The 18,105-nt window shown below is 45.1% G+C and overlaps 1 protein-coding gene across 7 annotated transcripts in view; it reads right to left on the reverse strand.

Annotated features, from left to right (window-relative positions):
- Positions 1 to 18,105, reverse strand: part of MGAT5 (alpha-1,6-mannosylglycoprotein 6-beta-N-acetylglucosaminyltransferase) — a 309,086-nt gene that overhangs the window by 162,378 nt on the left and 128,603 nt on the right. For all 7 annotated transcript variants that reach the window (XM_016206246.2, XM_087819890.1, XM_087819887.1 and 4 more), the window contains exon 4: positions 10,220 to 10,384. In XM_016206246.2, coding sequence (XP_016061732.1) covers positions 10,220 to 10,384 — 165 coding nt within the window. The remainder of the gene's footprint in view (positions 1 to 10,219; positions 10,385 to 18,105) is intronic.

Raw genomic sequence — 18,105 nt, forward strand, 5'->3', positions numbered from 1 at the left:
ACTTCTAACAAGGTATTAACCAGAGGGCAGGGTCTCTGCTCAATACACATTATCTCCTGGCATCTTCACTGGCGCAAGAAGGAAGTGTTGGCATCCCTATCTCTGTTATACAAAGAAGGAAGCTGAGGCCCACGATGGTAAGTTAAATACCAACAGTGGGAAAATCAGGGCGCTGGGAGTTCTGCTCAAAATTCTCTCATGCCCAAGGCCAAGTTCAACCTGGGAGTGTCAAGTGGCTTCCAGAAATCCTCTCTCTCAGGCAGTCTTCTCTAAAAATACAGCATTGGGACTGGCTAGTGCACACAGGTATCAAACACTGGCCATCTGTGACAGGCCCAGCCCAAGGGTCAGACCAGGAATTGGGTCCTTAAGAAATGCATGCCCTGGCCTTATTGCATGGTGGGTCCTTAAGAAATGCATGTCCTGGCATTGTTCCATATGCTGAAAGCTAGAGTGTTTGATTCCCGGTCAGGGTACATACCCAGGTTGCGGGTTCAATTCCCAGCTGGTGCATGTACAGGAGGCAACCCATCAATGTCTGTTTGTCTCTCTGTTTCTCTCAAGTCAATTAAAAAACCAAAAATCCACATATCCTTGGCTAAGGATTTAAAAAACAAAGTGGTGCATGTCCCAATGGCCAACTTACTGAGCTCTTACTTTGTACCTGGTCTGAGTGGTTCCCATGTATTAATTCATAGTCCCCACAACAATACTACAATATGGCAGTTTGTTCCCATTTGTAGATGAAGGTACTGGGTTTATCTAAGACACATGGCTATGAGGTGGTGGAGCTGGGATAGAACCCAGGCGGGTGAGGGTCTAGAGCCTGTGCCTGAGTGAACTACAGTCCCATGGCTGTTGTCCCACAGGGGAAACATTAGTACAAGCCCCACACCTGATGTTCAACGTTGGCTCTTCCACAATAACTGTTTCAAGAGCCCAGTTCCAGGGCCACCAACATAGAAAGTCCCACTATATATATTGACTCGAACAGCTCACCAACAGGAAACAGTAAGAGAGATTAAAATCAGCTAATAGTGCAGCTGGCCAACTCTGACAAGCAAATCAAAATGCCATTCACCCCCTCTGTCCACCCAAGACACATAGTCCCTGTGCCGGCTCTGTCAACGCTTCGGGCCTCCGCATGATGTCAATGGACTTGGGGGCTGTAATCATGCACGTGAGGCTTGCTAAGTGTCCAAAGACAAAGGAGGACAGTGAGAGGGGACTGCAGTCAAGGTCAGTGCTGCTGCCCCAAATGGAGGGGCAGTCCAGCCCCTTTACCACACGTCTAATTGGATAACTCTTGCCTTCATTTTTAAACCCACCTTTACCACATACGCTTTATCTTTTTCTTCCTGAGATATGATGAAAAGGGAAAAACAACAAAAACTAGCACCTGATTTTCATTTAGGTCACCTAATTTTAGAAGCGGTGGCTATGCAAAGTCAAAAGCACAGTTTAAAATAAAATCCCTCAAAGCCCCACACACCTAAAAACCTTTGCGACAACACAGAGACAGATTCCCCCGCCCCCAGGCAGGAAGCTTTAATTATAACACTGTTCTGAAGTTTTACACTGAGGGCTCTAGAACAAGTCTATGGAAACGTGCGTCAATGGAATCAGGTAAAGCCTGACACGACAGAGACAGCGTCTGCAGGGAAGCATATGCTCCACTGTCGCTGGGGAGCGTCTATTGAATCAATACCATATGTAAGCTGATAACACAACTGTACACACGTACCTCATTAAGCCAAATTAGAGCAAGTGGGATCTGTTGCCTTCCAATTACAACAAACAAGTCTAGTTTCAGAGCGTCCTATCTCCGATCCACCGAACAACCCCACGTAGAGGCATTTTCATAAACAGCAACAAGTTCTTCCCCTGTTCCCCAGGCCAGTTCCACAGGGCACGTTCCCGAAGGATTCTGTTCTCTCCTCTGTCTCCCTTCAAACTGCTGAGGAGGAACAGCAACCCCCACAGGGACATGCACTCTCACTTTCTGAGATGAAAAAGCCAGGTATTCCTTGAAAGGGCAGGAAATTATCCCAAAGACATTAAGACTGGTGGGTCCTGACCTCTTTTCTGCAAGAACTGTTCATTCAGAGCAACCTCTCATAGAGCAGCATAGCTGATGAGGATGTTTTTAAATCTTACTTATATTTTTATAATTAGTCACCAAGAAATTACAAAAGAAATGATCTTATTGTGGAATATGTTTCCAAAAAGCGTAGTAAAGCAAAAGCATTTCCTTTTTAAACAATATAGCAGTCAGAAGCCACAGCAGGCCAAGGGCAGACTTGCCAACCTAGAACTGAGTGCGTGGCCATCACTGTTGAGGTGAAAGTTCCAGGACAGTGGCTGACCTGGGGTGTGTTGAGAGTGAGCAGTGCACTCAGCTGGACAATCACTTACTGACAACCTGCAGTTTACCAGGCTCCCAGCTAGGTATTAGGTTTAAAAGGAAAATGTAGCATAATTTACCCCCATCTTTGAACAGCTTACAGTTTGGCTGTGGAGATAGGCAAAACATGGACCGTTCCAAAAATGTACACAACAGTTGTGGGAACACAAAACAAGGTCATCAGAAACCTCTGGGCGGGAAGGGGGTGTCAGGAAGGCCTCTTAGGGGAGACGGTGCTTCAGGTGAGTCTTGACAAGGATGGTAAGCGTTAGCCATAAAAATGGAAGGGTTTTCCAAGCTGTGCACAAAACCACATAAATATATAAGGGTGTAAATAAACAGCATGCTGTGGGCGAGGCTAGCTCCTAGTGGGGCTGAGGCCCTCTCACCACAGCAGTGTTTAAAGAGTGTGTGTGTGGGGGGGGGGGGGGGGAGAGCAGAAAGGTTAGCATTCCAAAAGCTCTGCCCTGAGCTCTCAAGGAAGAAAAGGTAAAGTCAGGCTTGGACAACTTTGGAAATCTTAACCATGACAAGGGTCTCTAATGGTAATACCTATTTCATTTGCTGGCCTGGAATCTCTTTAGGGACCCTCTTAATCTCAGGGTAACCTACATGAACCAGGCTCAGCCAATTGGGAAGTTGCTGGGACAAGTGACTGGATCGAGGACAGGCATATATCCCAAGCCAACCCAATCAGAACCTGCCCTGAGAACAATGCCAGAAACCCAGAGCCTCTTGGGACCCTTTCTGCCACCACCATGCAAAGATGGCCTACAATGAAGCCAACATAGAAGGCAGGACGGTTTCCATGTTTGAAAACAGCAAGCTGCACTGGGCATCATCTTATGAAATTTCCAATCACACGATCCCCACGTTCTCTTTCTAAGCCAATATGAACTAGGTTTTTTCTGCTTCTTGCAGCCAAGAGTACTGACAAAAGCATGGATTTCCTGCTAAGCCTCTAAATGCTGATAATAAAGGTCTCTAAGTATTGACCAAAATGGTCAATTTGGGAATTTCTTCGAGTTTAAAGCACTCAAATGAAATTTTATATATATATATATATATATATATATATATATATATATATATACACACACACACACACACACACACATATATATTCTCTAAGTTATAAAGCACAAATACTAGTTATTAATTTTTTCACTATTAGTGGTAATATTCTAATAATTAGTCAAGGCAATTTTCATTTTTAAATTTTTTTTAAATATGTTTTTATTGATTTCAGAGAGGAAGGGAGAGGGAGAGAAATAGAAACATAGGTGATGAAAGAGTCATTGATCCGCTGCCTCCTGCATGTCCCCTACTGGGGATGGAGCCCGAAACCAAGCATGTGCCCTAACCAGGAATCGAACTGTGACCTACTGGTTCATAGGTCAACACTCAATCACTGAGCAAAGCCAGCCGGGCAGCAATTTTCATTTGTAGATCAGTATCTCAAATATGTAGCTTTTAACCTGTAATTAACAAATGCTCATGTAGTACTGACTTTATACCAGGCACATTTCTCACTTAATCCTCACAACAACCCCACAAAACAGGTACCATACTAACTCCCCAATTTTACAGACGAGGAAACTCAGCCATAGAAAGGTCCAAAAACGTGCCTAACATCATGCAGGTAGGAAGTGGCGGAGCCAGGATTTGAACCAGGGCAACCTGTCTCCACAAACATGGCCCTTCCTTGCCCCTAATGTCCTGAGCACTAGGAGTCAATGTTCCAACTGCCTTTAAACTTACTTCTCACCACATGGCTTGCAGCAAAGCATTTACACTCCCTAAATCCACATTAGCATGTGGCTACTGTCTTCACATAGTCCTATCTCTTTGCTGGCTTGTTTCTTCAATACATGCATTATCTAGTCATCCTGAAACTCTGTCCTAGAGAATCATTAGGACGGCTCCTCTCTGGCCCTCTCCCATGGTCCATCAGTGTCCCTGTCACATCAGCTCCACCTTCACATGGCCCATCTTCCTGGGCCTCATGCACACGTCCAACTTCAGGCCTTCTCCTACCTGAGTCAACTAAACCCTGTCTCACCTGGCTTCCAGTATGACCCCTTTCAAAAGCATTCCACTTCCACGTGGCCATTAATTTTTCTCTGAAAATACAGATCTCATCTAATCATGTTCCTGCTTTAAACCCTCATGAGCTGTCACTGCCTATAGAACAAAACAGAAACTCCTTTTACATTGAAAACTCACAAATTCCCCAGCCTACCTTTCCAGTCCCACCCCCTTCTATACTGCCCCAGATATGCTGTGCAGGGTATGCCACAGATCTCTGGGAACCTATGTTATTTTCCTTAATTTAATCTACCCTCTCATGTCTTGATAATTACATAATATTTAAAATAACAGAATGAAATTTTTTCTAAAACATGCTTATAATTTAAATCCACTCTCAGACTACTTTACTATCATTATTCTGAATTAGTGGCTCTTTCTTGAAAATAATTACCTTCTCTATAAGCAGGAATAAAATACAGAGTGCCAAATTTTTACTAATTTGGGTCTAGGAAAAGAGTTTCTTAAGGTCAGAATCCCAAAACAGTCAGTCTTCTGGGAGTGAATAAAATCTCTTACTCAGAGGTCTCGAAGATCAGTTGCAAAGCTAAAAGTGGAGGGTGCTAGGAAGAGAGAAGGAGACCCTAGGTCTCAGCTGGCTCATCAGGAAACCTCAATGTCTCAGGCATCTTTCTGTACTGATCATTAGTAGTCACCCTAGATTCCAACACCCTAGATCAGGGTTTCTCAGCTATAGCACAACTGGCATTGGGGCTAGATAATTCTCTGCTGTGGAACTGGCCTGTGCACGTAGGATGCTGAACAGCATATCTGGCCTCTATCTACCAGATATCAATGGTACCTCCTCAGGTGCGGCAACAAAAAATGTCTCTACTCAATACCAAGTGTTGCCTGGGGGGGGAGGGGGGGGAGATCATATTTGGTTGAGATTCAGTGCAGCAAACACACAGGCTCAAAGGTCAGCATCAATTCTCCTGAACTGTATTTTCTCCCTTCTTCCTCCCCCTGCCCTTCTCCTCCCTCCATCATAAAAACAAAATGCCCTTGGCCACACAAGGTAAAAACCACACCAACAATGACATACATGTTTTGGCAAAGATACCAAAAGAATTGTTTCTGACAAATAGCCAAGTATTTATTGCTGCCCTTGCAAAGAATGAAACAGAAAGTGACAGGTAGATAGGACTTGTTTCTTGCTCCAATCAATAAGAAAGCACCCTGAAATCTCACCTCTCTTCTGTCTCTTGCTAGCATCTGGGGTGCCACTGACTGGCCAGTATCTGGTCCTGGGTGAGCCATCCGCTGAGCCACTGCAGGGGGCAGGGAGGGCCTGGGCACTGCAGGTGCTACCCCAACACAACTGAAATGTGGGTACACAAACAAGGAGCCGCACAGGTGCAACTTAATTTCAAGGTCCATTAGCAGCACAAAGCGGGGAACCGTACTTCCAAATGCAAGCCCTGGAACTCAGCAGGGACTTTTTCATTTTCAATTTCCACATGGTAAGAATAATAATTATGGTTCTTTTTATTGAGGAGAGCATCCAAGTTCAAATACACTGCACTTCTAACCCAAATACTAGAATATATTACATGTTGCAACTGATGTTTGCGAAATGTAAGACCCCATAACGTTCAATTTGGACTAAGTATCAGAAAATGGCCATTAGAACTGTGTCTGCACCTTCGATTTCGTGATTGCGTTTCCCAACTGACCTTGCAATTGTAAGTGGTCAGAACACAAGGGGATGCTAGCATTACACTGTGCCTTTCAGAGGACCGTCAACGCTGGCCCCTTATTCAGCTGATGCTGAAGGACAAAAACTGGTTTTCGAGAGTGTAAATAAATGCACACCCACACCGACACAGCACAGAGCTCTGCAACGGGTGCCCCCCTCCCCCAAATATTCCACGTCCTCAGAAGGCTCAGAACACAGAACCATCTAGGGGAAGCTCGGTCAGGCCGGATAAAACCAGAGTCCTGCTTAGGTGGTGTCTGCTGAGGTCTGAGAAAGGGAAATAAGATACCAGGTCCCACTTCTAAGCAAATCCCCATGAGTATAAATGGAGAAGAAACTATAAACAGAAACCCCTTGCAGCAGTGAAACCAAATGCTCTCTCCCTGCAGCAAAATTACTGAGGACCTTCAACAGGTCAGCTTTGAACAAGACGCTACGGGCAACACAAGGGTAACCGTGGACCCATCAGTCCCAAGGCGGCCCACAGGGTCATCATCACCCATCCGCACCTTTCCCCTCCCCCACGGAGTGCGTGGCAAAGAACCGCAGCCCCAACCTGCTCGCTCTGCAACCTAAGATCACGATTCTGGAGAAAAGCAGAATTGGTCCTTCTGGAAAATCAAGGTGTCATTCTGAAAGCTGGTCATTTTCACCAAGACATGCGTAAGTCCTTTCAGAGAGAAAACCTGGAGAAATGGTGATTGGTTGGAGCGTGGGGACTTTTTAAAATCTGTTTTTTCACTTCTTTCATTCACCTTCCTCTTCAATAAGATAAGTAGAGCTCAAGACACAGTTCAACAGGATTCTTCATTTTTAATAAAGTTCATTTCTGCGTAAATTTCTCTAAGGGGAATATTCATTTTCACATAATAAAGTAGCCCAAGAGTGATAAATTTGGAAAGAAAAGCCATTTTGGATAAAAGCTACACAGAACACAGCTGAACAGAAAAAGGAAAGGGGACACACACACAAACACTCTAATGTCCCCCCAAAAGAACATAAATTTAAGAAACCCTTCTTCAACTGCTATGGTACCCAATTTAGAGGCAGTTTATAGCCAACCAGAAGCTACATCAGCAAGCAATCAGACACAACAGTAAGCAATCAGAAACATCACGAACAGTGAGACAGCAGAGTAAGCAGGAAAGACACTCCAGGGAGAGTGTTTCTGAGCAATCACCATGTCTCCGTGCAGAAAGGCAGGATGAGAAGCTTCATGCAACTGGGGCGGGGACCCTATAAAAACTCTCTCTCTCAGCTCAAGAGCTATTACTCCTGCTATGACAAGAGGGGTGTGAGGACCGCCAGGTGGCAGTGCATCAGAGAGAGGGCACAGAGGCAATGGGGGACTGGTAATAACCTGGGACTGTGAATTTAAGCTCTTGTTCTTCTTTTTCATGCCCTAATCTATAGATATGACGAATAAAAAACACATGTTGGTTATTTGGTGATCTGAGGCCCCGCCAACCTCTGGGGGAAGTAAAAAAGGTTGCCTTTGTTTCACATTGACATCCACTGTGGCCAACACAGAGTCTAGGGAAGGGATGCATATGCACGCACGCACCCAGAGGGAAGAGCTGCTGCATTTAAAAAAATAAAAAATACACAGGTCAACCACAGAATAGACACTCAGACATAGAGAAAAACTTCTTTATTAAACAAGTCATACTGTCAGCTCCTTAGGAACCCCTAAGAAAATGAGACCACATTTTCCCAGACTCACCCATTTCTAATGAGGTGTCTTCTCTATGAGGTGCCAGGGGGTCTTAAGCTGAGCTCAGGGGATTCCAGTCCCAAAGGTCTCCCTCTCCCAAATACTTTAACTCAGTAAAACCTGGGAAACCACTTACTTCTCAGAGATGCTGAAGAGATTAAGTAACATCATGCAGCTCCGAGAGTCAGGAACAGTATCTGGTATCAGTAGGTAGTTGCTAGATGTTAGTTTCCTCTCCTTCCTTCCAACTTCCTTTCTGCGTCACGACCCATTTCTAGTCTGTGTCTCCTCCATGAAGCCCCTATGCCTCAATCCTACCTGCTTTCAAAGCTTATCTTCTGTGAGAAGCCTTCTACACTGACCTTACAGTGACCACATTTTGTGTTATTTTATACCTGTTATTATTTTCCTAATTGGCCAGTAAAAATCTCAAAGGCATGAAGGGTATCACACACACACGAAAAATACGAAGGAGCAAGAAGGCTATTAAAGGCATAACTCTAAGTTTTCTCCCATGTCCCCAAAAGGAAATAAAACAAAATATTTTGGTTCTTTAAATATTAGTGAAAACATAATCTATGGTATAGCTAAAGAAGCCCCTCTCAGTGCCAATGGCTTAGAGAAATATGCTCAAGAGTTATTTGTTAACTGAGCAAACTAGCTCAATACACCGAGCTGGGATTTCATTTGAAAGAAGTGGCCACCAACTCCCTCCCATGCCACTGCTGGGGGTCTACCGACCACTCTCTACCCTGGGATGTGAAGCCTGGAAGAAGTCTCCCTGAGAGCCTGGCTCACAATACGACAGCCAGAGGCAGTAAGATCTCTAATCAGGGGAGAGAATGACAGCAGGCATGTTTGCATGGTTCCTATAGGCCAGAGGCAGTGGGAGGCTACAAAGTTAGTGGCAGAGTGCCCCACATTGCCTCCGGAATTGTGCAAATGCAACTGCCATGGAATCAGATAGGAGCATTTCAATAGCATTTCCTACTGGGGATGCAGGTGGAGGAGTGGAGACGGGAGAGGCATGGGTGCTGTTTATTAATAAGCAGCTGAACACAGTGGGAGGTTTTCTTGTCTAATTACAGAAGCTGTTGGAAAGTGCAGGGAAGACAGGATTTATGGCCTAGATGACACTGTCTCTGTGTTGTAATTAAAAGTTATTTTTAATACCTTTGCTTGGCTGGATACTTTGGATTATTAGAAATATATTCTGCAATTTGAAATTTGTTAAAGGGCAAAGAACATAAACAGGTAATACAACAAGCTTGCACAATGTGAAACGATTAAATGTTTTGACACTGAAGGTGGGAAAGGAAAGGAATCTCTCCCAATTAAGCCTGTGCATTTCTGTAAGAAAGGGGGAGAGAGAAACAAGCCAATTAAGTATGCTAAACTGGATTTTAAAAATTTCTGATGTAACCCAGCTATTTATTTTATTCACTAACTGGAGCTTGGATACCACCTACCAGGAGTAAAGAATGGGTATTCACAACCACTCACCCAAAGCACCTGATTCTAACACTCCAGCTCTCTGCTTTTCCCTGAGTCCCTATAAAAGGAGAATGGTCACCCTAACAAGAGTGAGCCCTGACTCAACCACAGAGACCCCGAGGCCAACCCGAGGCCAACCCGAGGCAGCGATGGGGGTCCAACATGAGCTGTGGTATACATGCTGGGTATGACTTGGGTTTTGTGTTTAACCCAATCCTCTTCACTCAGGCAAGATTCCAGTTTCAAGGGGCCAGACACAACAAACCCCAGTGGAAACCACACAGCTCCGTTCATGAGTGGCTAGAGAATCTGCCCAAGATCAGACAGGGGCCATTTACTTCCGACGTGCCATTTCCAGAATTTATTTCTCCATATATACACAGGAGGCATTGTCTACAATGATGGCTCTTCTTTAACAACAGGGAGGAGAGAATCTATCATATGAAAAAGACTTTTGAAACTGTCTAATGAAAATGGGGAGGAGGAAGGCCCTCTAACTGGCATGAGCTTCCCAGACAACCTCTGTATTTCAACCTCTGTATTTCATCTATACTATGAATCTTCTCATTACAAGCGAATTCCAGGAGCTCATTATGTGAAATATGTCATAGAAACCACCAGCCATCACACATCACGATGAGACTACAAAAGCATTTTAACATCTGTTATTCAAAAATAAATTTAAACTCAGCTTTACAGGGGCCATACCAAGTTTATGGGATTCATCTTATATCGAAAAGAACCACTGTGCTTCTTCATTCTTTTCCCTGTTCAAATCAAGGTTTCACTCCATGCTGGGCTGTAGAATTGCCCTTCTTACCTGCCACATTAATTTTCTCAAGTGCTACCAAGCTGGGAACAGCTGTGGTGGAGTTGGTCGAGTTTGTTCCTGTGCCATTGATCACCAGGTTGTCCACCTTCGACTCTAGCTTGCCAATGCGTTGCAAAATATTATCCAACAACACAGCAAGTGTTTTCTTCAGATCTGTAAAATAAAATGCACACAGTTTAAAAATTATTTGGCCACTGCGTAGCTGTTCGACGCACATGTTGTTTCTCTCTCTCTGACAAGAACAAAAAGTGGCAGAGTCAAAAAGTACTGCCCCAAGGTATCATAACAATCCACGTCCTTAAAGATGACAGGGGCTGTCTTCAAGAGGTCCAGAAAGCACAAAACAATGTGGTCTGTTCTAGAATCCAAGTTGGGCAATAAATGACATAAATTATTTCTAGCCACTGGGCTAATTGAGAAAGCTCCTTATTACTTAGCATCTTCCCAAAGCACTCTGTTAAATTACTCCTTAGAGCTTGATGGTTACTGATGCACAGAATGACAATCCCCAAGTGCAGGGAGGTCCTGAAGTAGTTTCTGGATCGAATTTGGTGTTACTTTAGTGTCCTACACTACAGTATGTCCAAAGTTTTTTCCAAACTCTTTATTTCTGTTGGTTACATATGGTAACAATAAAAACCAGAGTTCCCAATTTCCAGGCTTGCTATACCCAGTTAACTATAATCAGATTTAGAAAAATACTTAAAGACCAGAGGCATTCATTCATTCAAGAAATATCTACCACACAACTCCCAGGTGCCAGGCACTGCCCTAGGGGGTGGGGATATTCCCTCACAGTGCTTCCATTTCAGAGCCGATTCCCTTTCTTACACATCTGCCTGTGGGTAGAGTAGTACACGTCCCTCCAATGTGTCATCCTCACACATACATCAGCATCCAATGAGCTGGCATATGAGGTATTCCACATGCACACAGAGATGAATCCAGCCCTTCTCCTCTGGAACCTCATAATCAAAGAAAGATGCGCTGACTTGTACATGTGGGAGAGAGCGGAAGGACAACAGGATGGCCATCCATGTGGACAGAATCCAGACTCATTTATGAATTGGGAGCGAGCCAGTGCAGCAGGACACAGTGTGGGTGCAGGAGGTAGTTAAGTCCTAAACTGAGACTCATGGGAAGCTACCACCTTCCGTTCTGCCAGGAACAGAGCAAACTTGCCCTGAGCAGGTACTCTGATCTGGCCTGGACACGAGCACACACCTGGGCACAGCCAACCAACCTAGGCCAAGAGGCACTCAGACAGCCCCATTCTGCCAGGTAAGGAGAGAAACTCATCAGAACAGACACACAGATATAATTAGCATGGAAGCCTGTGTTCTCCGTGATTCACGGACATCATCACCGGAGCTGACGAAAAACTACGAACAGGAACAGAACCTACATCCTGATCCTGCAAGTCTGGCCTGATGTGCTCAGCGCTCTCTCATCCCCACCACTCCCAACACCAAACATCTGACTGCTTCACATTATTAAGATCTGTAGCAGTCTGTTCATTCATTAATTCTGACAAACATCTAACCAGGCCTATCTATCTATCTATCTATCTATCTATCTATCTATCTATCTATCTATCTATCTATCTATCATCTATCTATCTATCATCTATCTATCTATCATCTATCTATCTATCTATCTATCTATCTATCTATCTATCTATCTATCTATCTATCTATCTATCTAAATATGTCTTTACTAATCTGAGAGAATGGGAGAGGGAGAGAGAGAGAAACATCAATGATGAGAGAGTCATTGATCGGCTGCCTACTGCACGCCCCCGACTGGGGGTCAAGCCCACAACCCGGGATGTGCCCTGATCAGGAATCAAACTGAGATCTTCTGGATCCTAGGTCGACACTCACCCACTGAGCCACTCTGGGCGGGATGACCAGGCCTATTTTTTGCTCTTCAGTATGTATCTTAACCTGCAAGCAGTAAGGCAAGCTGGCCATGGCATTAGAGCAATAGGGCCAAAAAACTGATGATAACAAAGAAGGGCAGAAGAGAGCTAAGGTTATCTGAAGGCCTACCATGTGCCATGCACATACACTATATACATACAGAGTATTCATACATGTGTGTGTGTGTGTATATACATGAAATCATGATACCTCCATATTCTCCATGTGAGAGGTATGACTTCACTTTACAGATGGGAAAACTGAGGCACCCAGACATGAAGTAACATGTTCGTGGTTACAGAGATAACTCAGATCTGCCTGATTCCCTGATGCCTCACTGGGACCAGTCAGAAGTCAAGAGCCAAGGTAGAAAAAGAAAACCAAGTGTGAAACCCAGTGTGTTCCACCCACAGCATAGTGGCTGAGGGTCCTGGCTTTGCAGCCAGACTTCCTAGGTTTGCGTCCCCACTCTCCATTCCTGTTCCCTCATCTGCAAGGGAGTGATAATAAAAGCCTGCCTCTTTGGAGTAGTTATGAGGGTTTAATGAGCTAACATTTATAAAATGTTTTAAACACTTCTTGGCACCTAATAGGCACTACGTAACTGCCTGTTAACTATACAAATTAAAAATAAAGGTGTCCTCTAGAATATGCCTCCATCCTTCCTGAGGAAACCTCCTTCTAATGATGCAAAGCTTCATCACCATCCAGAGTCTGAGCCCGCTCCCCTCCAGGGCCGAAGTCCCACGTCAGCATGATTCAGTCTGTCCCAGGCATGTCCTGAGCTGGCACGGTCAGCAGCAGTCGGCCACCAGCTCTGCTCTTACACTGCCACTAAGGCAAGGACGGCTTCTCTAGTGTTCTGCAGACTGCAGAGCCCAGCCACACAGACGGGGCAATGGTGCCACTGAGAGATGGCTGTACTCAGTACAGAGAAACGGCTCCTCAAAAGACACCAATCTCCATCTCCAGCCGCTTTGCCTGTACTGCCAGCCACGGAGTCCCTGTGTAAACTGGCATCAATCTATTACCCACAGGAGCCTGGCCCTGTAGCTTGGATTAGCTTGAGATTTCTCAACTTCAGCTGTATTGACACTTTTGGCCAGATCATGCTTTGTTGTGTGGGGCTGTCCTGTGATCTGTAAGGTGTCTGGCAGCTTCCCTGGGCCCTAGCCACCAAATGATGGTAGCAATACCTCCACTGCAACAACCAAAAATATCTCCAGATATTGCCAAAGTCCCTTGGGGGGCACAATTTCCCCCATTTGAGATCCACTGAATTAGGCACATTCTGTCCACCCTTTTCCTCCCCACTGCCCCTCTGTGGAGACACCAAGAGAGAACTCTGACGGGGGTTATGGGAGAGTGACTGGAAATGCGAGAAGCCACTCTCCGAGCTTGCATCATGCTGACTCCCACTCAGTGAGGCACCGGAAGCAGTTACTCAAGGGCTGGTAACCTTTACAACATTAAAAGGCAACAGGACTACTGGGCAGAGTCCCCCACCTGCAGTTATCAGTGCAGCACGCCTCAGGTAGGATACCAAGCTGGCACTTCATTTTTTTTAATCCTTACCTGAGGATATTTTTTTCCATTGCTTTTCAGAGAGAGTGGGAGGAGGGGAGAGGGGGAGGGAAAGAAACATCCATGTGAGAGAGAGACATGGATTAGTTGCCTCCAACACATGAGGTATGTGCCCTTGGCAGGAATAGAAGCCAGGACCCTTCAGTCCGTGGGCCGATGCTCTAACCACTGAGCAAAACCACCTAGGGCCGAAGTCACTTCTTAAGATATGCTTCCTCAATTCCTAAAATGCAGTCCACCAAGTGTGGCCTTTTTCTTGCTGACCTGCCCTAGCTACCACTGACCTTCTGTGACTCTGACACGGTATAAATGAGGGCATTTGTGATGATGAGAAATGCATGGCCCCACTACTACTTCTAACCACTGTTCCCACTCTACCACCGCCAGCACCTACTGAGCTCCTCCTGTGTCAGCCCCTCTCCTCAGCTCTTCTCACCAACTAGCTCTGGATCCCGCCCACATAGTGTGATGAACATACTATGGTTCCCACTCCCGTTGCATAGACAAATAAACCACAACACAGGGAGGTTAAGTAATTTGTGCCAGGTGACTGCAGACCCAGGGCTCACACCCACAGCCTGGTTCCAGGGCCGAAGGCGCCCATCTATTAGGCGACACTACGTCTGCCGAGCCACCAGGCACCTGCTGTCAGCATCTCCGACCTGCTGCTTCTGAACACACTCACCAGGGATTCACCTCTGGGCTTCGGCCACATTAAATCACATCCCAAACGCCCTCAACAATTGCTGACACCACCATTTTTTAAGAAACTCCAACACTAAAAAGAATTTAAAATCTGCCTTTCCATAGCTTCTGCCTTAAAATGAGAATGAAATATAACACTATCAAAAACCTTCGACTCTAGGTACGTCACCTGGGCAGGCATTTTTTTCTCTCCCAATATGAAAGGAAAAAAAAGTTCACTTTCAACTCAAGCAGGTATTTGAACCACTATTTCAAGGGGGTCCAACACAAGACAAAGATACTGCCAATAGAACATGCAAGGGCAAAGCGACACCAAGCCCATCTCTGCATCCTCACCAACTGGCACGGAGCCTGGCACAGTGCAGTGCTCAGTGAGTTGGTGTTGCACAGTGTGCCAATGAATGAACCAATAAACAGCAGCCTTCCCACAAATGAGGCTACATAAATTACACCTAAGTGATTAAATCATTTCTTACCTTTGTATTTTATAACTAAACCTACCAAAAACTGTAAGAGTTTTATTGCAATTTTAATGCCAGTGTTTTTGTTTGTGTTTCAGTCTTAATGATAATCCATTTACCCAACAAGACTATACACCCAAGAATAATTTCTAATAAAGAAATAAGGGTGAAAATATTCCTCCAAATTCCTATATAGTGATTTTTATATTTATCACTGTTTTGTAGTTATTATAACAGTAAGATATGTCCTCAGTAGGATTACAATTTTCAATTACTGACAAGCTTTTTAAAATTTTATTTGTGCTTCAAAGCCTTAGCAATAAAAACTTAATCCCAACACTACTAACAAAATTCTGTGTTCCTAAAAATTGCTGTACATGACAAAGATGAGATCAAGGGAGTTGAAAACACTGAAAATGTCCCTCTGGGGAAAGTAAGCTGTGGTGTCTGTCATACTGGAAAGGGTGAGATGTACAAAGTCTCAGCACAGGTGCTCCGGCGGCTTCCTTATGTCTTCCCTTCCAGGAAGGCATGACAATGGGGGAGAAAGGGGCTGGAGGATGCTGCAGAGTCCTCGAGCAGCACAGCCACGGAGATGCCACTGCCAGCTACGCTCTCCTCCAGAGGGGGAACCCAAGGACACAGGATCGCAGTGGGAAGAGGGGTCTTGTGAGTAGAAAAGGTTTACAGGTCCATTAGCTAAAGCTGTGAGAATGGGTGGTGTGCCCCGACTTCCCAGATCACTGTCAATCAGTATCTGAGAGATGATCAGGAGGGCCTGTGCTTGGGGCCTATGCTGTCCCACCACACAGCCCCGGGACATGTTTCCAAGGCCGTGGTCCTCCAGCGCTGTCCCTCAGGCTCAGGACACAGCGAGAATCTGGAGAGCCCGCATGTCAAGGATTCAGGCACAGCCACTGGTGAGAGGTGCGGCCCCCACGACTCACTGGCACAGAACCAACTGCGTAATGAGCAAGGACTTCCATCTGCGCCACCAAGAGTCATTTCCATCTGTGCTCACTCCCAACCCAAATCCCTCTGCACCTCGGCTGCCCCCGAGAGGCAGAGCGAACGGCAGAGCGGCTGCACTTCTGGGCTCCAGAGAAACCAGTAAAGACAGGGCGCTAATGAGGAAGGAAAGTGCTAATGAAAAAAGAATTAACCTCAACCTCTCATTCCCACCGACTGCCAGGCAAGTCAAGTTTCATCAGTTATATATTTTTAAATTAATTTTAAAGTGACCTTTCCCGTGAAAGAGAATGCAGTTGCAGTAATAACCAAAATACACTCCATTCATTATGTACAAGGACATTCAAAGCAGAGTTAGTTATAAAGAGAATAGTGTCATTTATTATAGATAAGAGCTGGAAACTTCTCAAATTCCCAACCAAAAGATTAAATTACATTATGTCCCTTTCTCCGTAAGATGGAATAAAAATCGCTAGATTGGAAACTCAAGGAAGGTAGTGAGCAGGTCTGCGTTGTCACCTCTGTGTATCACCACTAGCTATTAATATCCTTTCCAGAGCTCAGTAAGGATTTGCTGATGGATGGATGAGAAAGGAAAAGTGTATGGTCATTAAAAGTATCGAATGGCGTGAGGAAATACAACAAGATGAATTTTAAGAGCTGTATATAAAATACCCCAATTTTTTAAAACGAGCACGCGCGCGCACACACACACACACACACACATCTTTGCATTTTAAAAAAAGACTGGAGGGGTATCAAAATTGATCTGGGTTTGGGGGTAAGGAGTATTTATTTTTTTATTCTTTTACTCTTCTTTTCTGGGTCTGGGGGTATACAGAGTACTTAATTTTTTATTCTTTATTTGTAAGGATACAAAGATGGGCTTGGCATCACTTTGCCCTTGTGTGTTGTATTGACAGTACCTTTTATCTTGTGTTGCACTGCCTTGAAGTAGTGATTTAATTAGCTGCTTAAGTCATGAACTATTTTTCTTTTGTATTGCAAAAGAAAACAGGCCCACCCAGGTGACGTGCCTGGAGAGTCCTCGGCTTTTCATAGCCTTACATTCCATAAAATTCTCAACTTTATATAAGCATTCACATTACTCTCACAATCACAAAAGTATGAAATGCAGTTTTAAAATACAGAAAAGTGACTTCTACCCTCAGAACTCAAAGAAACTGGCCACAAGCGCCCTGATATCAGATGAGAAAACCCCTAGAAACATCTCAGTCACTGACTCCCGTTGCCTTATCTCATTTGAATTCTTAGAGTGGGAACTGGCCTGCACCTAAACGCACATGTGTCCTTCACCCTGCAGTGGTCGCAGACAGCCACACCAGGGCACAAAGGGCATTGCGTGATCATCACAAAGTGACTGAGCAGCTCAGATGTTCAGCACTGCTGACAAACGTTCTCTCCTGGATTAGGGTTTAAGTGTGGATTTTAATTCTGGCTCCAACTGGTACCAGCAGCGAATGTTACTCCTGAGGTGCTACACGGGTGTCACTAGCATTTTAAGAAACTTTTCTAGGCAGCAGATCTGAGGAAAGATAACATCCAGGCCTGTTAATAGTATCAAGTGTTTTATGGGATCTGTAAAGATCCAGAATGGAGTTCTGGGCTGTTCTCCCAATTTTCCTAACTAGCCAGCTGCACAGAGTAGGAATCAGCATTTTAGCCCTTTTATAGAAAAGGACTCAGGCTCTAAGAGGTCAAGACCATTGTTGCCCAAGGTCCCCAACCTGACTCCAGGGCGTCTTCCCTGAAAGAAAAGAGCAGCACCCATACCAGAAGCTGGCCTCTAACATGCCCCCTTCAGAGACCAAGTGAGTTCGCCACACTCATCTCATCTCAGGGCCCTCGGAGGAAAGCCTTCTCTTTTGAACAAAGGCAGTAACAATCACCATCTCCTGTTCCTAAAATGCCGAAGTCACCCTGGAGCTAGCACACCTTTAAAAAGGGACCCAGTGAGGAGTCCAACAGCATCTCTCCAGAGGCCAGAGCAGCAGTTCTCAACCCTGGACAGCAGTTCTCACAACCGCCTGGGATTTCTGGCAGAGGAGCCTGTCCTTGGGTGGGAGGGGGTGGCAAGCCCGCTGTCCTGTGGAGGGGAGCTTAGCTCCTCCCATGTCTGGCTGGGCCTCACCCCCTGGGAAATGCTAAGGATGGCCACCTAAGGAGGTTCCTGAAGCGCAGAGCTCAAGAGAATCAACAATGTCAGGTTACA

This window comes from Miniopterus natalensis, chromosome 8, assembly GCF_054644295.1.
Source record: "Miniopterus natalensis isolate mMinNat1 chromosome 8, mMinNat1.hap1, whole genome shotgun sequence".
NCBI classification, from domain to species: domain Eukaryota; kingdom Metazoa; phylum Chordata; class Mammalia; order Chiroptera; family Miniopteridae; genus Miniopterus; species Miniopterus natalensis.